Source organism: Nuphar pumila, chromosome 3 (genome assembly GCF_984573655.1).
Source record: "Nuphar pumila chromosome 3, dmNupPumi1.hap1.1, whole genome shotgun sequence".
Lineage (NCBI taxonomy): Eukaryota > Viridiplantae > Streptophyta > Magnoliopsida > Nymphaeales > Nymphaeaceae > Nuphar > Nuphar pumila.
The window spans coordinates 108,045,199-108,070,147 of NC_143251.1; the positions used below are offsets into that span (position 1 = coordinate 108,045,199).

General features: G+C 34.2%; 1 protein-coding gene across 1 annotated transcript; it reads right to left on the bottom strand.

Moving 5' to 3' along the window:
• Positions 1-13,428: 13,428 nt before the first annotated feature.
• LOC149843238 (uncharacterized) lies at positions 13,429-14,800 on the bottom strand. Its single transcript, XM_090001749.1, has one exon. The coding sequence runs from the start codon at positions 14,176-14,178 to the stop codon at positions 13,744-13,746; it is 435 nt and encodes a 144-aa protein (XP_089857875.1). The 5' UTR covers positions 14,179-14,800; the 3' UTR covers positions 13,429-13,743.
• Positions 14,801-24,949: the final 10,149 nt, after the last annotated feature.

Here is a 24,949-nt window from a genome sequence, read left to right on the forward strand (position 1 = left end):
ACGGAATCCAACCCGGCATGGGTATTTGCCGGTTTCTCTATTTCTGTGCTCTTAGATGATCTTGGATTGGGGATTTTGATTTGGGTTTTCCAGTTTTATTTGAAAATTTGGTTGCTTTGTTTGGTTGTTAATTTTCTAGATGGGTTGTTTACAGTTTTGGGCTTTATTTATGATCTCGGTTTTTGCTTTCACTTATTCAACATTTGTGGTCAACAATGTTTTTTATAATGTCTTTCCATCTTCGGTTTCGATTTTTTCCAACCAGCTGCATGCTCAGTTTCTGCCGACTGTGTCAACTGTGATCCTTAGAATGTCTGCTGCAATGTTCAAAAAATTACTGAGAGAGAGAGAGCTATACTGTTAGAGATACCAATAAGGCTGGATGCCAGCAGGTATTCATCCCAAATTAGATTTTGGTGATTTTCTAAAGAGGGCATTTTTTATGCAGAGCCGCTGATAGACACCCATCTCAACATTTCTCCAGATGGAGACCATGCCCATCTTGAGAAATGTCAGGATGGGTGGTTGTGTGGGCGATGCATGATGCAGCAGCACTGCATTTTATGTGAACACTTTTCTAAAATGGTTGGTTCCACTTAAGGCAACTGATGAATGAAGGGGAGAAGTTAGGGAAAAGGTAAGGGCATTTTTGTTTTTAAGTGCAAAAATTAAATAATACTACAAGCAAAAGACCGAAAAAACAATACCAAAAATTACTAAGATGTCATTTTAAAGGCATATTTTGTCCTAAAATCAAATGTGCACATTATTACAATGCACAAATGGTTGTCATAATCAAATTATGATGCACCCATCGCAACATCATAATCAAATTAAGGTTATATATATATATATATATATATATATATATATATATATATATATATATATATATATATATATATATATATATATATATATATTGATTTGTTCCTCTTAATGGTAGGAGGGTGAGAACAGTCTTAATTTTCACTGATTTATTTATGAAACTAACCTTATAGAAGTGGTCTTAGTAAAATTAGGCTTTTAGATCATTTGATTATGATGTAAACTATTATAAGGGTTTGAAAATTGATGCTTCAGAACTTTTATAAATTTAAAAACTCATAAAATCATATTTTTCATTGAGAAAACCCAATTCAATGGTTGATTCCTAGCAAATGAATCATGCTAAACACATTTTGGGGTCAGATTTACCAAACATGGCTTGAAACATCAAAGATCAACATTGTCTACACCATATTAACGGTTAAGAGAAACCAATTATAAACATATATATATGGGGTTTTCCAGCTTTTTTGTTTTATTTTTAAATTTTGTCTGAATAGATGTGATCTGTGCATTCGATTTTATAGGGATCAGCTCTTGGTGTTCAATTCTGATACGTGGTAAGTTTTTTTATAAGGTTTGAAAAATCAACAATTCAAAATCTTCGTAAATTTCCAAATAATTTTCTTTCTTGTCGAAAAAGCATGATTCAGGTGTTGATACCTAGTAAATCGACTATGCCAGACACATCTATGGGATCAGAATTACATAAAAAGCACTAGAAGACCCAAAGCATGTTTTCATCACTCTATGCATGCAGAATGCCATGCAAACCTCAAATATTAGAAGGGAAAAGCTGACATATCACATTCATTTGATCATTGTTTCTTAGAAGTATTAACATTTTCCTTTTCTTAGGAAGAATGTCTCCGATCCAAGATCAGAACAAAATAAGAGAACCCTATTAAAATGAAATAAAATAAAATATAAAACATTGCCCAGCCAAAACATAGGTAAGGAACAAGCAATTAAAAAAAATCCAAAGAAATAATCAACTTTGACTCGTTATAATGTGTTACCTGAACTAAAATTCATTTTTCTTTTTTTTTTGAGGAGAAACTGGCCTAAATTCTTCGACCCAACCAACTAATAATATCTGCAAATGTTACTGAAAAGCAAAGCAGTTCAGCAACAAGCTTTCGGAAATATAGTTTGGTGACAAAGCCCCAAAAAAGGCCATTGAAAGAGATAAGAAATGGATTAAAGTGCTAAAAGTCATCTCCATCAGATTTTCCTTGAGCATTCAAAAGATGCTACATAGTGACAACTGGTATTTCCTAAGACTTTCTGCCAAACTGTACAATATTTTTGGCTTTCATCGTGGGAGAATTTTTGGGTCCAAGCCAGAGGAAGATCTTGTATGTCAAGGGAATGAAGAATGGCCAATATCAGTTGCTCCACCAAGTAAAAGGGCGTTGAAGAAACAATATAAGTCCCATCGGCTACTTATAAGTTGACACATAACTGTGTGGAATTTGAAAGACCACATGTGACATAATAAACGACTTCACTGAGTATCATATACAAAATAAATTATTCGGTCCCTTCCCTTCTCTGTCATCTATTTTAATGAGAATAAATGTTGTACTAATTACTAACTCTGTAAAAGGCTTTTCCTCTGATCTAATCATAAAATTGGCAACTGAGCAATTGCTTGAGCGGCACCCAAAAACAGAAAAACAGAGGAAATACAAACCGATTGACATTGCTACAGAGTTTCAAATTAGATGAAGCAATCAATAGGTCAATACTATTTTAAATGGGTCTGAAGAGTAACATGGATGTTTCATGTTTGAAGGCATTTCCACCTCTTGATGCACCTGATGAAATTGACACAAGCTTTTCATAGTACGTTTCAGCAGTAGTTTTAAGCCGGTGCTCTATCTTTTAGTGCAAAGGAAGAAAGCAACAAGCACTGTCAAGACAAAACCCTCCAACCTGAGTTATCCAAACTCACTCCCAAAGAGAGAAGGGTTTGATAGAGGCAGCATGGCCAGATGAAGCCAAATTAATAATATCTGCAAATGTTACTGAAAGTGAAAAGCAAAGCAGTTCAGCAACAAGCTTTCCGAAATATGGTTTGGTGACAAAGCCCGAAAAAAGGCCATTGATAGAGATAGATAAGAAGTGGATTAAAGTGCTAAAAGTCATCTCCATCAGATTTTCCTTGAGCATTCAAAAGATGCTACACAGTGAAAACTGGTATTTCCTACGACTATCTGCCAAACTGTACAATATCTTTGGCTTTCAGCATGGGAGAATTTTTGGTCCAAGCCAGAGGAACATCTTGTATGTCAAGGGAATGAAGAATGGCCAATATCAGTCTCTCCACCAAGTAAAAGGGCATTGAAGAAACAATATAAGACCCATCGGCCACTTATAAGTTGACACATACCTGTGTGGAATTAGAAAGACCACATATCACGTAATAAACAACTTCACTGACTATCATATACAAAATAAATTATTCGGCCCCTTGCTTTTCCTGTCAACTATTTTAATGAGAATAAATGTTGTAATAATTACCAACTCTGTAAAAGGCTTTTCCTCTGATCTAATCATAAAAGTGGCAACTGAGAAATTGCCTGTGCGGCACCCAAAAACAGAAAAACAGAAAAGGAAAGACAATGCTACAGAGTTTCAAATTAGATGAAGCAATCAATAGGTCAATACTATTTTAAATGGGTCCGAAGAGTTCCATGGATGTTTCATGTTTGAAGGCATTTCCACCTCTTGATGCACCTGATGAAATTGACACAAGCTTTTAATAGCACATTTCAGCAGTAATTAATATGTAATCTTCAAGTGCCTATCGGACCCATTGGTAGTGTGTTGGAACAGTTTTTGCATGAATTTCTTTAGAAAACTTCAATATCCATTCACTTCATTATTTTGCTTCCTTTCTTCATTCATATGTAAACAATAATATGTCAAATCTACATTGTTTTGCCTCCTCCAAGTCATGGACACAGAAGATATATAATGTCAGTCATTGAATTCACATAGAAGACTTCATTTCTTCATTATTAAGATTTAGCAGTCTCTTTTGTTAATATTATTATTATTTATTTTATTTGTAGTTTCTTTCTTGGCCAAGCAGGGTAAGGCAACCTCCAAAAAACTACCTAATGAAGGACCAGCAATAGCCACTTAGATGGTGGTTTATTCTTCCAAAGGCACCTAACCGCATCATGGTCGATGTTGTTAATATGAGCCAGTTCAAAAACATTCTCTCTACTAGTACTTGTTTTTTCAACCATTGATGGTGATGATTTTTTGTTCCTATTTTTTCATAACATTGGAGTGGTATTTAAAATTATTTTTTCTATCAAGTATCTTTATCACAGAAGTGCTGTTTGCTGTTAATATGACATTTTCAAGATAGATAGAAAGATTTTAGTATATTCTTTTGCAATCTCTTTTAAAGAGGCATGTACTTGCAAAGAAGAGAAATTAGGGATTATTGTTAAAAAGTTAAGATGCAAAATTTTTCTTTGAAAAATTATGAAAAGTAGAATGATTGGATTGGGGAGAGGTATAATGATGCACAGAGGAATGTTGTATGTACTGTACCGTATTGTTACTATAAAGAATATCGATATGATATGCACTTGTATCGCGATACGAGTGCGTATCGTAGCTGTATTGTATGTATTATACAATACAGGATCAGTACACTTAAAAAATGATCAAATCGTAATTTTCAGTTGTTTGTTTTAAAGACCTCTTGAGGGCCGACCCTTCATTTGTATAGTAGTCATTAGAGAGGTATTCACGCACCTTAGGACTCATGAGAGCAATTTGGGAGAGGGCTATCCGTCGCAAGGGAGAGGGCTTTTGTGGTTTGCTAAAGTAAAAGTGTATTTTCATCATTTTTTTACTCAAAAAAGTGGGTTAAGATAAAAAATCTTTATTATGAGTAAAATTATAAAGTTACCTTCCAAAAAAATTCTGCCTCGAGGAGCGTTGCACCCTGCAATTCTCCACCAACTTACTGCGAAGTTGGATTCGCGAAAATTAGAGATTCATATCAAGGTAAAAATCAGGCTTCACACTCCTCCAACAAAAATGGCATAAAATAATCAGGTATAGAAATAGGGCACTCAAGTGATGAGTGAAAACTGATTGAAAATCGAGGGTAACTATTGTCATAATATTTTTGTTTATGTAATATGAAAGTATGGGTCTTGTGACATGTTCTTAATTGCAAAATATTTAATATTTTGTATTGTTCTTGTGAGATAGTTGATGTTTAATGATGTCTTATGCAGCTCATAGAGACATAAATGCTTCATATGTGATTTTCTGGATGTATTCTGTTTAATTCATCATTGTTTCATGTGTTAGAATTTTGTTAGAATTTTTTCTAGTTTTTTCTAATTTTTCATGATTTTTTTGAATTTTTTATTAAAAAATAATGAATTTACAATACGATACGTATCTTTTTTTGGGCCCGACCAATACAGGTAACAATACGATACTTACAACTTTGGCTCAAAGGATTATTTTGCTTCTTGGCAGAATAAGGAGTTTTCAGAAGTTCTATTGCAGTAAATTTTATTAAAGGTGGACTTTTTTCCCTTAAGAATTCAACTGTTATATTGGATAAAAAGATGGCCAACAATGTGGTTATGATGCTTCAGTCCTTATCTAATGTATGCTCCATCATATCAACAGGAGTCAAAATAGGAGCTGGGGTAGTAGAGAAAGCATCTAACTGCTCCTAGTATTCTGTAAATGTTTAAGTTAGAAAATTTCTGCATATAAAAGGTTGAAAACAGAAAAATGAGGGACGCTTTCTAGTGCAAAGTGTGATAAATTTGATGAAGATAGGAATGTCAAATTTTCTGACCAATATCTCCTGAGCAAATGGGATATAGATGTATGAACCGATTCTTCTTAAGTTAGGCAGACGGAAAAAAACAAACATTTTAAATGTTAAAATGTAAACAAATTGATCTTTGGGTAATTTGCAATTTGGGTCCATTGGACAATGAATTGGATATGTTCTTGGAGCCCAGCTTGACTATCCCCAAAAAAACAAAAAAGAAAAAAAGAAACTGATTGAAAGCAGCATTTGACTTTTTTTGCTTAAATGGGATTTTCTTGTCCCGTCTCTTGTGGTTCTCTGCTGCTACATACAAAATTATCTTCAACTTCATTAACTCATAAAATTTATATAGATTTTATGATTGTTTTGATGATAAGTATAAAATATGCAATCTTATTGATTTGTTCTTTAGTGAACTTGGTATTCCTTTGCACTCTCCAGTTATATTCTCCTGGCCATAGTTGCATTGGTGTTCAATGTACCTTACTTGTATCAGGTACTGGTATAAAACTCGCTTCAGAAACCATACATAGGAGTACCAAACACTAAAGAAACTCATCTCAAAAAAAATTCGTAACTTGTTCCAGATGAACTTCAAAACTCGTTTCATATATATTTATCTTTGAAAATAGTACAGTTATAATTGTTCATTATAGTTTTGCAATGATGAAGTATTAATACATTATAATACAATAATAACGACAAATTACCTAATTGCTCTTTAACATATGATTGTATAATTAAAAAGGTTACTATTTAATAAAAAAGTCAGTAAAGCATGAATCACGAACTTCAAAAGTATGAATATCTTTGCATTATCATTATTCATATATATAATTGTTTTTAACATGAAACTAAAAACTATTTTATTTCTAAATTCATTTGAATTTGTTAAGACAGTATCTTTTGAGAATTGTGCATAACAGAATTAAACACAAAGAAGTTACTTTAATTATTAAATACTTTATACGGAGCAAATATCAGATTACTTTCTTATAACATGTATCAATCTTCTTAGATACTCGTACCAGTATTTTTTGTAAGTTGTATCAAATTGTTTACTAGAAACTCGTATCAACAACTTTGTTGAAACTGTACCAGCATGTGTTTCAAATAGAGTCGTACCTAAAATTGTTTAAGCTTCTGCCTACTAGTATTAGTACCTCACAGCCTTACCAATACCTGTACCCATCTCTGGCAACTATGCTGCTGACCTCAGAAAAATTACTGTATGAATTATCGAAATCTGGTCAGACCACCATTTTGTTTCAAGTAAAACATTGAAGTAATGAAGCCTTATGTTTCATCCATATTCAAAATCATCAAGATGGTGCTTGAATGGTTGAATTATGTTAGTTGATGATGTAACTACTCTCCAAAATAAGTCATAGATGCAGGATGTAGAACCAGTACTAGAGGTGATATGGGAACCATTACATTTATGTCCTTTAGTTGCCGTGGTCATCTAACTTCATAAAAATGATATGAGTTGTTGAAATCTGATATGGAGAGTCTTTGCTTCTTGAATATCATGTTGATTCATCGATGTCTTAAGGCTCAATCACAAAGAGTTTTTAATGCTTTCAGATAGCTGGATTGGTTAGAGACACTATTTTATCCAGGGGTCTCAGATTCAATCCCTGATCTTGGCTATCAAAATAACGTATTAATGGAGCTCATCCTCAAATGACTTTCTGAATGTTGTGTGCCTGCATCCTCCATATTCATGAGGGTTTTGCACTTTCATAGCATTAAAATGTCTTGTTGTAATGATTTCATCTTGCATGATGGGATTGCCTGTTATTGTCATTATATTTTTGCTTTTTGTTTTTAAAGGTTTATTTCTATGTCACACGGAATCTTCTAACAGGGCACCGCACCCGCGTCAAACCTGCACCTAGGCGGGTGAGACACTTGGACACAGCTTCCTTTGTGTTAGGTGAAGTCCACCACACTGAGGTCCATTTCTATCCAAAAGTAGATTCAGTTAACCCTAGTCAAGTCCATTTTTATCTATATTATATATAAATACATAAATGAACACATACACGTAGTGTTAACTTAAAACTGTTAAAAAAAATTTATATATATATATATATATATATATATATATATATATATATATATATATACCCTCCTCACACCCCTGCAAGTTTTTTTAAAGTGCCGCATCCGCACCCGCACCTATGTGACAGGTTTATTTTCACCTTGTATGAAGGCTTTGCAAAAGTGGTCAGCAAACTGTGTTTATGGAACGTTAATAAGTTCATGAAAACAAGGGAAAAGAAAAGTTAGTAGATCCGTAAATTTCTACTTGTTCATTTGCACATTTTATTGGAAAATGAGAAAAGAAACGTGGAGGAAGAAAAAGAAAGATGGAAAAGGAGAGGCAAAGAAACGAAAGTAAGAGAAAAGTCAGGGCATGGTGGGAAGGGGGAGGGGTTAATTTCCTTTTTCTCATTTATTTATTTATTTAGTTTTTAAGTAAGCTTGAGGATGATCCTGCAGGAACTGAACCCAAGACCCATTGGTTATGAATGCAATCTAACCATCCAGCTATCTCATTCTACCCTTATTTTCTATTTTTCCAATGTTTTGAATGGCCACATGCCAATTTGATGCGGAACCAGACTATCTGAAAAGGCTTCAGGAGACCTTTAACCGGCAATTTTGCTGCAATGCTGCAGTCTAATCAGCTACTAATATTGCTGGTGGGGATAGAGAGAGAGAAAGATCTTTACATACCCAAAATACTGCTACTAAATATGTCATGCACGGTGTTTGGACTGTTGTTGAGGTTAGAAGATTTTGGTGAACTTTGTGCACATCCACCAGTTCTTCCCAGATGCCTCATAGCCCACACACGCATACAGCCATTGAAAGTTCAAGAATAATTCCATGATAGTTCGGAAGTATTCATAGTTTTGACTTACTTTGAATATTTACTCTACATTTAGGTTCACAATATGTCACATGGGTGCGGGTGCGGGTGCGGCACTTTCAAAAACCTTGGGTGCGGGGGTGCGGCAGGGCAAAATATATATATATATATATATATATATATATATATATATATATATATATATATATATATATATATATATATATATATATATATATATATATATATATATATATATATATATATATAATTTTGAAGTTTTAACCGTTAACAATTAACAATTAACATTGTCATAATATCATGCATCATGCATGCAATATATCAACCTAAATATCAATCAAATAAGTAAAGCAATTACATAAATCAACCTAAATATCAATCAAATAAGTAAAGCAGAAAATAACTAAATTACATACCAAAGTATATCATGATGAAGTAATGGATCTTAATAATTTTCATCTTCATCATCAAATGCATCATTAGAAGGAATATTGGGCTCAGTTAAATCCATATTTGTTATGTTGAAATCATGCTCTCTATCGAAGTCACACTCTTCTGGGTTTACATCCCAAAATTTGGATGTTCCTTGTCTGCCTCATAGCCCACACATGCATACATCCATTGAAAGTTCAAGAATAATTCCATGATAGTTCGGAAGTATTCATAGTTTTGACTTACTTTGAATATCTACTCTACATTTAGGTTCACAATATGTCACATGGGTGCGGGTGCGGGTGCGGCACTTTCAAAAACCTTGGGTGCGGGGGTGCGGCAGGGCAAAATATATATATATATATATATATATATATATATATATATATATATATATATATATATATATATATATATATATATATATATAATTTTGAAGTTTTAACCGTTAACAATTAACAATTAACATTGTCATAATATCATGCATCATGCATGCAATATATCAACCTAAATATCAATCAAATAAGTAAAGCAATTACATAAATCAACCTAAATATCAATCAAATAAGTAAAGCAGAAAATAACTAAATTACATACCAAAGTATATCATGATGAAGTAATGGATCTTAATAATTTTCATCTTCATCATCAAATGCATCATTAGAAGGAATATTGGGCTCAGCTAAATCCATATTTGTTATGTTGAAATCATGCTCTCTATCGAAGTCACACTCTTTTGGGTTTACATCCCAAAATTTGGATGTTCCTTGTCTGCGTTACAAACCCAATTTGAAAATGTTAAATACAATACAAGTATATTTCAATGAAAAACTAAGAAATAATCAAATAACTAAGAGAGCAAATTAGTACCTGTATTCATCATTGGTTCGCGAAAGTAATCGAAGATTTGAATAAACATATACTAAATCATCTGCACGCTTGCTAGTGAGTTTGTTTATCTTCACATTGTGGATTTAAGAATATGTACTCCAATTTCTTTCACAACAAGATAAACTAACAGGCTACGATAGCAATCTTAATGTAAAACGTTGGAGAAGAGGTGTTTCTGATCCAAATGTTGATCATCATGTGATAAGATCTATATTATCATCTTCTCTCGCGAATAATGCTGGTCCATATAATCTCGAAGATGAAAATTTTTCAAACTCTTATGTGACTTGATGTAGAAGATATGCTTCTGGAAAAAGTCTTGTCATACACATATTTCTATGTCTTGGTAGTTCTGGGTCTAAATTTGGAGGAACACGACCAATACCACCAGCCTGCCACTTATTTGCATAATATTTTAGATTAAGAGAATGTGTCATGCAATGCAAATGAGTATTGCTCTTATCTCATCTTCTGACTAAAATTGAATGAATATGATTAAAAAAATTTGAATCATCCAGTGCAGGATTTTTTTTTTTCATGCTTGAAAACTATAGCTTGTATTTTTTCAATCATATTATCCCACATTTCATAAACTCTGTGAAGCATGGACTCATCCTTATCAACTACTCTTAACATTTCCAAAATAAGTTGCGTAAATTGAAGGAAGTATACCACACTGTCCCAAAACTCATCATCAAGAATGAATTTTTTAATTTCTTGAGCCTTGATATCATCATCAGCACGATAGAATATCCAATTTTCATCAGTCACCATGTTAATCAAAGCATTCTTCACTCTTTTAATCATCTTCATCATCACAATGATGGACGCAAAACGTGTTTCAGCGACCTTCAACAATTTTAGGTCAGAATGCCTATTAAATATAGCATTAGCATGATGGTGGTTAACAACAAAATTTCTAATGCTTTTGACATTTCTTTCTAAATCTTCAATCCATGAACATAAAGCATGTGCTTGTGAATTTTCTTCTTCTTTGGGGTTGCAAATGCTCTTTAGGGCCAGATTTAAGTTGTGTGCTACACAGGGAGTTCAAAAAATATGGAGGACTCACTCTCCAAACTCAACGCTGCACTTTTATAAACTAAAGCGTTGTCTGTAATGATTTGTACCACTTTTTGATCACCCACTTTTTTTATGACTTCTATAAACAATTCCTTTAAATACTCTGCATTTTTATATTCCTCAGATGCATCAACTGCTTTTAAGAATATTGGGTCACTAAGCGAACAAGTAATGGAATTGATCAGTGGACGCCTTTGAATATCTGTTCATCCATCAGACACAATAGAAACTCCATTTTGCTCCCATGAATATTTTTTAATCTCCAACAACCTCTCCACATTTGCCCTCTCTTCTGCAAGAAGTGTGGTTCGTATTTTTTCTGAACTTGGAAGCACATAACCACTCAAATTACAATTTGCCAAGGATGTTACAAAATCCTTCTAATAAGGATTTCTAGCCGCATTAAATGGAAGTGAACTAGAATAACAATACCTCCCAACTTTTCTATCCAATTTTTCTCTTTCATATGTATTGAATAATGTTTGTATCGTTCATCTACCTCCTACATTGACTTTTCTTTTCTTTTCAGTATCTTCTTGGTGGCTTGCAAATGGCACACTAACTGCACAAGAATCGGCCATTGTCTTTCTCTTCTCATATTTTTCTTGTATTTTCTTGTATTGTCTTCGCATTGCATCATCAACTTTTCTGCATCCTGAAATGCCATGTCCTATTATCTTCAACAAATGAGTCTTTACTCTTGTGTAAGACCCAACAAAATCTCTTTCGCAGAACTTGCATCGAAATCTCTTGTTTCCATCATCTCCTTCTCCAGTTTTTGCAAGTTTATCTACATGTACCCATAGTGGCCCCACATCATCAATCCCATTACAACTATCAGCAAAACTAGCAGCAGAACTCATAGGTTGGGATGAGGATGACGCAAGTCCTTTCACTTTATCCGTCATTTTTATCCTGAAAACACAAAAAAAATACATTCAAAATTTCAAATCAATTATACAGACATTATCTTGATATAAAAATATATATATCATATATATAATAAAATCAGGAGCAAGGAGGGGGGATCTGCCCCTCCCCTGCCAAAAACAGGGAGGGACTCAACCCCTCTCCTGAAACAAGAGAGAGCAGGGATGGGGGCTCGACCCCCTCCCCTGCCAAAAACAGAGGGAGCAGGGGGGGCTCAGCCCCTCCCCTGCCGACCCAACAAGAGAGCGAGAGGGGGGCTCAGCCCCTCCCCTGAAATCAAAGGGAGCAGGGTGAGGGGACCCAACAAGAGAGCGAGAGGGGGGGCTCGGCCCTTCCCCTGAAATCAAAGGGAGCAGGGTAGGGGGCTCGGCCCCTCCCCTGCCAAAAACAGGGAGGGTCTCAGCCCCTCCCCTGCCGACCCAACAAGAGTGCGAGAGGGGGGCTCGACCCCTCCCCTGCCGAAAACAAAGAGACCGGGGGGGGGGGGGGGGCGTTGGGCCCCTCCCTTGCTGACCCAACAAGAGGGCACAGGGGGGGCTTAGCCCCTCCCCCGGCGACCCAACAAGAGAGCGAGAGGGAGCAGGAGGGCTCGGCCCCTCCATTGCCCACACAAGAAGAGGGTACGTACCTGCGATGAGGGAGAGGAGGTGGCATCAGGGCGTCGAGAGGAGAGAGCTCGAGCTGAGCTGCGCGGGAGAGGAGAGGAGAGATTAGGGCAAAAGAAAAAATTTGCCCTAATCCTCCTTTTCATCGGTTTTTTTTTAAGTCCGAAACGTGGATGAAAATGACCCTGGGTGCGGTTGACCGCACCCGCATCGCGTTGACACCGATGTGGCACCTGCTTTGGCAAGTTCCTGTGACTTAGGTTCACATCGTTAGTATCTCAAATGTGCTCTTATTACACGATCATCAAGAAAAACCAAGGAACTCAAACTAGATCCTTTTTATTGTTCTTCCTTTGGGGTGAAAAGAAATGAAATTTTGTTGAAATGACAGAGGACAGATAAGATCTTGGAAGTGACAACTGACAAGAAATCAACACAATAAAATAAGAGTTGACTACAATCGAACTTAATCCACTAGTGCTTGCTCAGTCAACCATGACTTCATCTGGCCATGATATCTCTATCAAACCCTTATCTCTCTTTGGGGTGAGTTTGGATGACTCAGGTTGGAGGTTTTTGTCTTGACAGTGCTTGTTGGTTTCTTCCATTGCACTGAAAGATATAGCACCGGCTTAAAAAGTGTTATTTTCAAAATAGGCCATTTTAGTTGCTACATGAACAAGAAAATCAAAATGGACTCTGTGGTTTCTGTTCTACGGCCACAAAGGGTCGGTCATATGCTAGTGCTGCAATGTACATGTGAGCTCAAACACAGTCTGATATACACATTCCTCGGTTGCACAATAAATGAAACCTTTGTTTCCGCCTTCAAAATACATAAAAGAAAAGATATCTCTAATATTTCCATCAATAAATGCCCTCTCTGTCTGATGAATCTTTGATCATTTGGATAGAGAATACAAATATTGAGAGTTGAATGCAGGATACACAAGGTTTTATTACGAAGAAAATTTACAAGACTATGTTCAAGTAATGGAGACAATAGAAGCTCACTACATGATTCGAACAAGACCATCCACAACTTCTACAAGAACAAAAACCTGTAATTTACACGCTCATTTCATACTGAACACAAATCCAAAACACCCAAGAAAAAGGCTACAGCCTTTTTCCTCAAATACTAACTCTTGCAATCCATTAATCACCAGCAAATAGTTGAGAGTGTTCATCCATCCAATTCATCAAAAGAAAAGATTGATCGCCGTACCTTCAAATCCTCTCTAATCGTACTTCTCCCGCCATGAATAGACCAAGAAGAACACCCAAGAAAGGGCGAGCATCAAATCCCCTATAACCTGTCGAGGCCAGTCGCTCGCCAAATCCTCCAACCGACGCTCGAAGTAGAACCTCCACATCGCCATTAGCGCGTGAAGCAGAACGCACCCCTTGGAGAAGAAGCTCTGGAATTCGCGATCGTTGACGAAGGAAACCATGAAGAGAAGCAGCCCGATCACGAAAAGCAGCATCCCCGCAAATGAATCCGAGGTCTGAATCAGCAACTGATCATGTGGGGTGGATCCCAGAAGTTTAACCGCAGTCTCTCGGCCATGGCCGAACACAGAAATCTCGTTCTGGTAGAACATCATCAGCGCCCCGCAGGTCGTCGCGATCGCAGAGTGCAGAAGGCACACCAGGAAGAAGCTGGAACTCCCCATCCCCTCCAAATTTCCACAACCCTTCTCCAATCACATTGACTGAGGAGCCCTTAAACCCTAAAACCCCCAACCTTTCGACAAAACAAGCAAGATTATCTCTACAAGAGAAAAAAAGGACCAAAACCCACTAGCTATTTCTCACAAATCAATGCATAAAACCCCAACTCTAACCCTACCATCAAACCTCAATCCATTGTTTTCAACAGCCACTTGGGATTCCAAATAAAGTAAAAGCGAGTGAGCAGAAAATGGACGATGAAAAGGGTACACATCAATGTGGGAAAAACCCAAAATTCAATGGCGTTGGAAACAAAATTAGAAGCTCTAAACGTCCTTTGGGAAGATGGGTATTGGACCAAAGGATGGATCCTCAAAAAGGGGAAGGGTGGTAGTGGGAGAGATCTCTAGTTTTTAAATACCATAACCAAAATAGACAAGCTGACAAGGAGCAAAAACCCTAGTTTTCCATGGGAAGGAAAGTGTGATAGTTTTAGAAATAAGTAGTAGATTTTTATGAAGGCAGGCAGGTTATGAGAGAGAGAAAGAGACAAAGGAGCTGTGACTCTTGTCTGTTTATTGGTTTTGCTCCTTTTTTTTTAAACAGCACAGTGGGAGCTCATTTGCATGATCTCTCTCTCTACATCTAGATGGTGGCTGTCTTACTCTTATCTTTCTCTCATCCAATATTCTGTTGGATGTATTTTGGTAATGTTGAATGATAAATGTTCACTCTCTCTGACGCACAGGAGAAACGTTACCTTCGCGTGACCTATTCGTTCATTTTTTTTATTAATTAACACTTATTTTGTGAGAGAAGATCTTTATTTATCATACACGACAACTCAAGTTTCACAATCAAAGATTCAGATACGACAACTCAAGTTTCACACGCGAGTTGGAAAATCTTTTGAAGAATAGACACGAAGGTTCTCGTGAGTTCGAAATCTTTTGAAGAATAAGACACGAAGGTATGAAAATTTTAGATTTTTTAATGAATGAAAATTATTGTTGATGTTTTAATATATAAGTATTTTTTAATTAAAATGTTATTGAAAAGCATTACAGATTTAAAATAATCTTCGATCATGTAAACATGTCGTAGCGCGTCCAATTTGTGTTAAACTAACCAAACTCACTGAACAGGATATGTTCAGGTTCACCGCATTTATGAATGGACCAAGTTGGTGATTCCGCTCATGCTCGTCTTTTAGCCAAGTCAAGCTCAAACTCGGCTCATCCCTAAACAAGATGAGTCGAAGGCTCGTGTAAAAAAGGATTTATTTTATTTATACATACAATATATATTATTACACTTTATATATATTAAACTTGATGCTTCATAATTTTCATGCATTCTTCTCTTTATATATATTACGTTTAAAACATATATCACATATAACATACATACATTTTTTTATCTATACAACCTCACTCAAGCCGAGCTGAGCTGAAGACTCTATGTTTGAGCTTGACTCATTTAAGCTAAATGAATTGCTTGTGGCTTGGCCTGGCCATAACAAATAACGCATTTTTTTGAGACTTTGGCCTGGCCAATGAGAGACTTCTCACTAAGGTGTTTAGCTTGATTTGTATTTTAACAAGAGAAATGGTCAATAGATGGAAGAAACTTCCCTAGCCAAACAATGAAGCTTCTCGTTAAGCATTCCTTTAGCAAGCGCTAGTCTCCTAGAGTAGGGAGTGCACAATCAACTAGGGCTAACCTCTCCTTAGCCTATCTGTCCTCCTGGCAATTGGTCTATGGCAAAGGGTCATATTCATGATGTGAACAAATCGGATGTGCCAATTCATGGAAGATCGGTGCTCTCTTTTGAAATATCCCTTCTTAGAAGAAGTTCTTTAGGAATAGAATAAGTAGCATAATCCGTCTGCTTGCCACAGAACTCATCCAGAAGCAGTATGTAACTTCTTTCCTCATCCACCTTCCAATCTCATCTATTTTATTCTAAAGTGTCCTGAGGCAGGAAAAACAAAGGAGGCATTCTACCCAACTAAATAATCTGATATATTCTTTTCATGTAAATACCTGACCGGGATATATTCTTTAAAAAATTTGTAGTACAAGACAAAACTCTTGTCAAAACTCCAACAGTATCACTTTAAAAATTTTGTAATACAAAACAAACTCTTGTCAAAACTCCAACAGGCCCCACTTCACCTCATGACAATAAAACCTGGGGAGGGTGTTGTGTGTTCTCCCTCGAACACAAATTGGCGTGTTCCGGTGTGTTCGGAGGAATATCTTGGGACCCATGATAATTTATATGTCAATGTTGCCCATGATGACTTTATAATAAAATAATATATAAAAAAGGTAGATATATTTTTGAAGGAAATGTCCTCCCATAAGATAGATATGTGTTGGACGAAAATGTCCTTCTGCTCCCCGTATATAGATTTGCACGTTCCGCCTTTGTTTTTAGCTTGTGCTACAACACATGGCCGCCTTCTCGTTTCTGCCTTGTGTTAGATAGAAAACTTTTCCTGGTTTGTTCCTACCTCGTGGAGATAACTATAAATCGAACGACTGGTTCGATCATTGGTGGGCGTCAAAGGAGGATTTGTCGGTCATCTCTTTTTACAATCTTTTCTTCTTCTTCATTTTCGTTAGGCAGTATGAAAAAAATAATGACCCACAAACATTTCAACAAGTGTCATTAAAGCATCGTGAATACATTTCCATGTCATCATGTTATTGTTGAAGAACGTATGTCATCATGAGTATCATTAAGGCATTGTTTTGTTATTGCAAGTAGATTATATCGTTTCAACGGTTGGAAACTTGAAGATATTTGTAAGGCGATGGGATCTTCTGACAAGAATGCTTGGTTACAGATGCGAGCAAGGGCCTCTACCCCATCCGGTATTGTCCATTTACTCAGTATATGCAATGTAACCAAATCGTGGTTGTAGTAACATGTATATCGATTTGTGAGATATTATTTTGTTTGTTAATATCGATTTGTAATATATTATGTTGAATTACCGTATATCGATTTGTAAAATATTATGTATTTTCTAGTGTCAATTTGTAAGATATTGTTTTGTTTATTGATATTGATTTGTAATATATTATACTGAATTATCGTATATCGATTTGTAAGCTATTATGTGTTTTCCAGTGACGATTTGTGAGATATTGTTTTATTTGTTAATATCGATTTGTAATATATTATGTTGAATTACCGTATATCGATTTGTAAGATATTATGTGTTTTCTATTGTCGATTTGTGAGTTATTGTTTTGTTTGTTAATATCGATTTGTAATATATTATGCTGAATTGTCGTATATCGATTTGTAAGATATTATGTGTTTTCTACTGTCGATTTGTGAGATATTGTTTTGTTTGTTATTATCGATTTGTAATATGTTTTGTTGAATTGTCGTATATCGATTTGTAAGATATTATGTATTTTCTATTGTCGATTTGTGAGATATTGTTTTATTTGTTAATATCAATTTGTAATATATTATGTTGAATTACCGTATATCGATTTGTAAGATATTTTGTGTTTTCTATTGTCAATTTGTGAGATATTGTTTTGTTTGTTACTATCGATTTGTAATATATTTTGTTGAATTATTGTATATCAATTTGTAAAATATTATGTTGAATTATCGTATACCGATTTGTAATATATTATGTTGAATTGTTGTATATTGATTTGTAAGATATTATGTGTTTTCTTGTGTCAATTTATGAGATATGATTTGTTTTGTTAATATCGATTTGTAAGCTATTATGCTTAACTAATCAGTAGTTGTTGTTATATGCATCTTGAATAAATCGTAGTAAACATATACGCTGGCTAACACAAATTGATATTTTGCTCATGATAGTGTTGAGCATATCAACTAGTTGCAGTAAAGATGATGTATCCTAATCATTGGGAAGTCATGGAGCAACGGACATCCGTACTATCGACGCACCTAAAGAATTGAATATGTGCACTAATGATGCACATGATAAGAAGGATGCAGGCATCGGATTCACTCTTGACTTGAATATTCCAGTAGACAAAATGCAATTCGATAATGAGGTAGACGATCATGACAGTGCACTTGACAAAGGTGCAGGCACTTCAAGTCTACATGATAGTACACTTGACTTTGTTCCCGTAGAGAGAATGTAGTTTAATAATGAGGAAGTTGCATACAAATTTTACAATGATTATGCCTTAAAACTTGGCTTCAGTGTTAGAAGGTATTCTTTGGCAAAAAATGCATAGGGTGTCGTGGTGAGAAAGGCATATGTTTGTTCTAAGCAATGTTGGAAGAAGTCAAGTGGAAATCCAACAAGAAGCAAGCCAGATTCAAGATGCGGTTGTCCAGCGAGAATGGTGTTAAGAAAACTTCTGAATGAGAAATATATAGTTTGTACTTTAATCAATGATAATAACCATGAATTAGCCACTTCATTTATGACTCCTATGTTAAGGTCACATTGTAAAGTAACTGAAGCGCATACTGCAATTGCTGAAATAGCTGATAGCGCTGACATTGCACCAAGGAAGACATACAATTTATGCGTGCATGTAGATGGTGGTCGCGAGAATGTACCATTCACACCTATGGATCTAAAAAACCACTTGAGAAGGAAGAGGTCAGAAAACATGAAGAATGGAAAAATATGTTCTTTAGTTGATTACCTACAGAAAAAATCAAACATTGACCCTGGTTTCTTTAGTGCAATGCAACTGGATGAAAATGGGTATGCTGTGAATATTTTTGGGCAGATTCAAAGTCAAGAGTGAATTATGAATGCTTCAATGATGTGGTTATTTTTTATACGACAGTGAAGATTAATACAGAACAGTGTCTATTTGCGTAGTTTGTCGGAGTGAACCATCACTCATGGAGTTGCATATTAGGCGACACTTTTTTGTATGACCAGACTAAGGAAACCTTTGAGTGGTTGTTCAGAGTATTTACATATGCAATGAATGAAAAGCACCCTGGAACTGTACTTACAAATGGTGATCATGCAATTGCAACTGCAGTGTCTCATGTATGGCTATATGCACATCATCGGCTATGTTTGTGGCATATCTTTCAAAATGCAGCAAAGAACATAGGACACATTTTTAATTAGAAGACAGGGTTTGATAAAAAGTTTTGACAGTGTGTACTTAAGAGCATAGACGATGTCACCTTTATGTCTGATTGGGAGCAAATGATTCAGATGTACGACCTTGAAGACTGTGTGTGGTTACAACATTTATATGCAGACAAAGAGAAATGGGCATTGGCATATGAAAGACAATACTTTTGTGCATGTATGATAAGCACACAAAGAGCTGAATCTATATATGCCACACTGAAAAAAACCTTGTATTCATGTTTAACAATGTTTAGTTTTATGGAACAATATGAATTATTTGTAGACGGCCTTAGACAGAATGAGCTTGAACAAGATGTGAAATGCTTCAACACCCGCCCTGTAACTTTGGGCATGAAAATATTGACGTTACACTAACTATATTTGAATGAACTAAGAAGGAGGTTATACAAGTTATGAATTGCAACATAGAAGGACATATGCAATATGGGAATATGCACATATACCATATTGTATGTGAGGGTGAAGAGCATCCAAAAAGGCAAGAAGCACATGTTACGTACAATGTTGACAATGGAACAGTTGAATGTATGTGCAAAATGTTTGAATTCAAAGGTATTTTATGCCGTCATGCATTAAAGGCACTTAATCAAAAGAAAATACAAAAAATACTTGAGTCATATATAATGCGAAGATGAACGAGACATGCAAAGATTGAACTGCTAGATATAAATAGTGTCAGTCCATCTAGTGTTGATGAGAAGTGTCAGATAGCCTTCTGTTACCAATAACTATGTAGGTCACTTATGCATGTTGCAGATTTGGCATCGAAAAGCGAAGAAGTCTATGTAAGTATGAAAATAATGTCAAGGGAATTACTTGAAAAAGTGCAGTTAATTTACCATGAGTCTGTTGCAGCTCGTGAAGACCAATCTAAGAAAATGGGATCAAACAATGTAGGTGAAAATCACACTTCCTCTGACCCTTGTGAGAAGTTGCGCCAAAGCGTAAACATCATCTTCGACAAGTCAAAAGTAAACGTTGTAGATTATGATGGAAATATTCACCTATCGAAGGGTATCAAAAGAAAACCTGCCTCTGATCGCAGTCGTCGGAGGACAAAGGGTGCACTAGAATTGGTTGGCAAGAAAATGTCTAAGAAACAACCAACCCCTAAGGAACCAAGCCCTTCGCATGAACATTTATGTAATACAGTATATTGTTTTCCATGTAAATTGTATTACGTGCAACCTATCAATATCTAACTTGTGTAATTTCCAACATGCAGAAATACCATACAGACGTGCACTACAATGTTGGAACCTGCAATCCACTCGACCTGTTTAAGTAGAACGATGGCATGAGTTTGACAAGTCTTTTGGTATGTAACAATTTTGGGAGGATGTTTGCATTTCTTTTTTAACTTAATGTAGTGTCTAATATTGTTATGTTTCATGACAGACTCTGTTCAATTCAAAAGTGAGCAACGCAACACATAAATCGCGTGTGGATTCTTCAGCTACAAAATAGTTGTAACATTTAACTTTCATATCTTACAAATCATTGTAATGTTTAACATTCTATAATTCTTTATTGTATTTCTATATTTCTTTAATGTAAATCGATAATTCTTTGTTGTAATTATATAATTCTTTGTTATAAATCGATAATTGTATGTTGTAATGTTATAATTCTTTGTTGTAATTCTACAATAGAAATCATGCTACAAATATCACAAAAATCGACAGTAGAAAATACATAATATCTTATAAATCGATATACAACAATTGAGCATAATATATTACAAATCGATACAGAAATTCAACATAATATCTTACAAATTGATATTAACAAACAAAACCATATCTCACAAATCGATACTCAAAAACACATAATACCTTACAAATCGATATACGACAATTCAACATAATATATTACAAATTGGTATACGACAATTCAACATAATATATTACAAATTGGTATACGACAATTCAACATAATATATTACAAATCGATATACGACAATTCAGCAAAATATATTACAAATCGATAGTAACAAACAAAACAATATCTCACAAATTGACAATAGAAAACACATAATATCTTACAAATCGATATACAAAAATTTAACATAATAGATTACATATTGATATTAACAAACAAAACCATATCTCACAAATCGATACTCGAAAATACATAATATCTTACAAATCGATATACGATAATTGAACATAATATATTACAAATCGGTATACCAAAATTCAGCATAATATCCTACAAATCGATATACGATAATTCAGCAAAATATATTACAAATTGATAGTAACAAACAAAAAAATATCTCATAAATTGATAATAGAAAACATATAATATCTCATAAATCGATATGTGAAAATTCAACATAATAGCTTAAAAATCGATATTAATAAACAAAATTATATCTCACAAATCGATACTCGAAAATACATAATATCTTACAAATTGATATACAACAATTCAGCATAATATATTACAAATCGATATACGACAAATCAGCATAATATCCTACAAATCGATATACGATAATTCAACAAAATATATTACAAATCGATAGTAACAAACAAAACAATATCTCATAAATCGATAATAGAAAACATATAATATCTCACAAATCCATATACGAAAATTCAACATAATAGTTTATAAATTGATATTAACAAACAAAACCATATCTCACAAATCGATACTCAAAAATACATAATATCTTACAAATTGATATACAACAATTCAGCATAATATATTACAAATCGATATACGATAAATCAGCATAATATTCTATAAATCAATATACGACAATTCAATAAAATATATTACAAATCGATAATAACAAACAAAACAATATCTCACAAATCGATAATAGAAAACACAAATATCTTATAAATCGATATATGGTAATTCAACATAATAGCTTACAAATCGATATTAACAAACAAAACCATATCTCACAAATCGATACTAGAAAATACATATTATCTTACAAATCGATATACGGCAATTCAGCATAATATATTATAAATCAATATTAAGCAATTCAGCATAATATATTACAAATTGATATATAGCAATTCAGCATAATATATTACAAATCGATATTAACAACCAAAATAATATCTCACAAATCGATACTAAAAAATATATAATATCTTACAAATCGATATACGGTAATTTAGCATAATATATTACAAATTGATATTAACAAACAAACTAATATCTCACAAAATTTGATATAATATCCTATAAATTATAAGATGTGTCGATTTGCAAGAGATTTATATTATGATTTTGAAACATGTGCCTGCGGAATTTATATTGTTGCGATTTGGGTGCTTGAGGTGCCGATTTATGTATTCAAAACACGTGTGCGAGGTTCATAATTTTAATTTATGGATCAATGTGAATTTTGTACACAATCTTACAAAATTTGTTACAAATGTCTGTACACAAAAAAATTGAAAATTGAAAGTTGAAAAAAAAAATGTTATCTCTCTCTCTCAGCAGTAGAACGTAACCCTCTTCACGTTATCCTTGAGAACAATTAGACCGTTAAAATGACTTTCTCTTACTCCTGGGGGCCTCGCATCTTTCTTAGCTTTCTAGGTAATCTTACAGTCTGGGTTTTTGTATCTTCCTCAACTAGAAAATCCTTTAATTTTTCGCATAGTTTTGTGCGGAATCCAGGTATATCATCTTAAAAAAAAAAACCTGAAAGTCGGACCAATATAAAAATGTAGTCACCAATAATATAGGATAATAAAACATGTTTAAGTGTACAACATACAACGGTGAATTTTGGTGCTCGTCCATAGTATATTGCTTCAATATACTTCATTACAAAGATACCATAATCGACGCCATTATTTTGTAAATGAGCATCCTCTGCGACATGAAGCCTCCACGGGCCAATGTCGACACCCAACATGTCTCTGAAAAATCCAACTTGTAGTTTATGCAAAAGCAAGTAAATTCTGAGCCACGGTACAAGATACAGTAATCTTAAAGATAGAAACTTACCAAATGCACAATGTCATGATCTACACCAATGTCATAGTCCAAGGAGTTGTATAGCCATATTTTTTGTTCTCGTACATCCAACACGTATAAGACCCAATGCTTTTCTAATTACCATAATGTAAGAATCAATATCTGTAAATCGGTTATAAAATATCTTAAAAAATGGATATAGAAATGCATACTGATACCATAAAAATCGATATTAAGAATCAACATATAAATCGATATTAAGAATCAAACCAAATCTCAAATCTATATTAAGAATCAGTATAGAATCAGAACAACATCTTAAATCGATATGAAAATTCCTATTGATAGCTTAAAAATAGATATTAAGAACCAACATAGAAATCGATATTAAGAATCAAAACAATATCTTAAATCGATATTAAGAATCAACATAGAAATCAATATTAAGGTTCAGAGCAATATCTTAAATCAATTTAGAAATTTGTTTTAATATCTTAAAAATTGATATTAAGAATCAAAACAATATCCTAAATTGATATTAAAAATCAACATAGAAATCGATATTAAGAATCAGAACAATATCTTAAATTGATATGTTGATAGCTTAAAATTTGATATTTAGAATCAGCATAGAAATTGATATTAAGAATCAAAACAATATCTTAAATTAATATTAAGAATCTAAACAATATCTTAAAAATCGATAGTTAGAATCAACATAGAAATCAATATTAAGAATCAAAACAATATCTTAAATTGATATGCAAATTTCTATTGATAGCTTAAAAATCGATATTAAGAATCAAAACAAGATCTTAAATAAATTTAACATCTTACAAATCGATATGGTCACAAACCTTTTCACTTAAACAAAAGTCTGCCATTTGGTCATCGTTAGCCCAATATTGTATTTCGTCTATAAATCCAGCCGTGTATGACATTCGGCTGACAATACTCTGTTGAACAGAACAATAATAATAGTAAGTTGAAAACATGAAGGTACATTAGTAAATAAAAAAAGAAAATAAACATATAAGATAATCGATATACCATAAAATAAGGGGTGACGACGCAGATCGACATGGTTTTTCTCTTGCTTTGAATATACATGACGAAATCGTGTATAGTCTGTTTACAACAAATGTGCACTTGTTAATATACATACCCATGGCATACATAAATGTATAACTGATAGTGGTTTTATACGTACAAAATTACTGATAGTGTGTCCTTCTGCAAATTCATCTCGCATTCAGTCGATGTTCTCTTCGAGCACTTTGTTGAGTTTTCTAGCACCTTGTTTTATAGATATTGCACTGAAATTAGCTGAATATTCAGTAAATAAATGTAGCATTATATTCAGTAAACGACGTAAAAAAGATAAAGCATGTTATAGGAATTGAAGGTACCCTTTTTTGTGGACGTTTGACTGAATTGTAGTGTCCTTCGACATCGATACAGCTTTTGCAATGAAGGAGATTAGAGGAAACATCGATTTTTCTGTTTGTTGCTCATGAAGCAGGTTATAAGAAAGGCTCCTTTTCTTCTCTAAATGAAATGTCGCCTTTTCCATGCTCTTAAAGGAAACGTCTTGTGTTCCTTGCGAAACACGACGCTTTATTCTTTATTCTTCACGTCGGTTCACATCCCGTCAGTTTTTAAAAATCACGCA

Bases quoted from the DNA above. Each gene is read 5' to 3' on its own strand.
- LOC149843238 (XM_090001749.1), bottom strand. From the start codon at position 14,178: ATGGGGAGTTCCAGCTTCTTCCTGGTGTGCCTTCTGCACTCTGCGATC.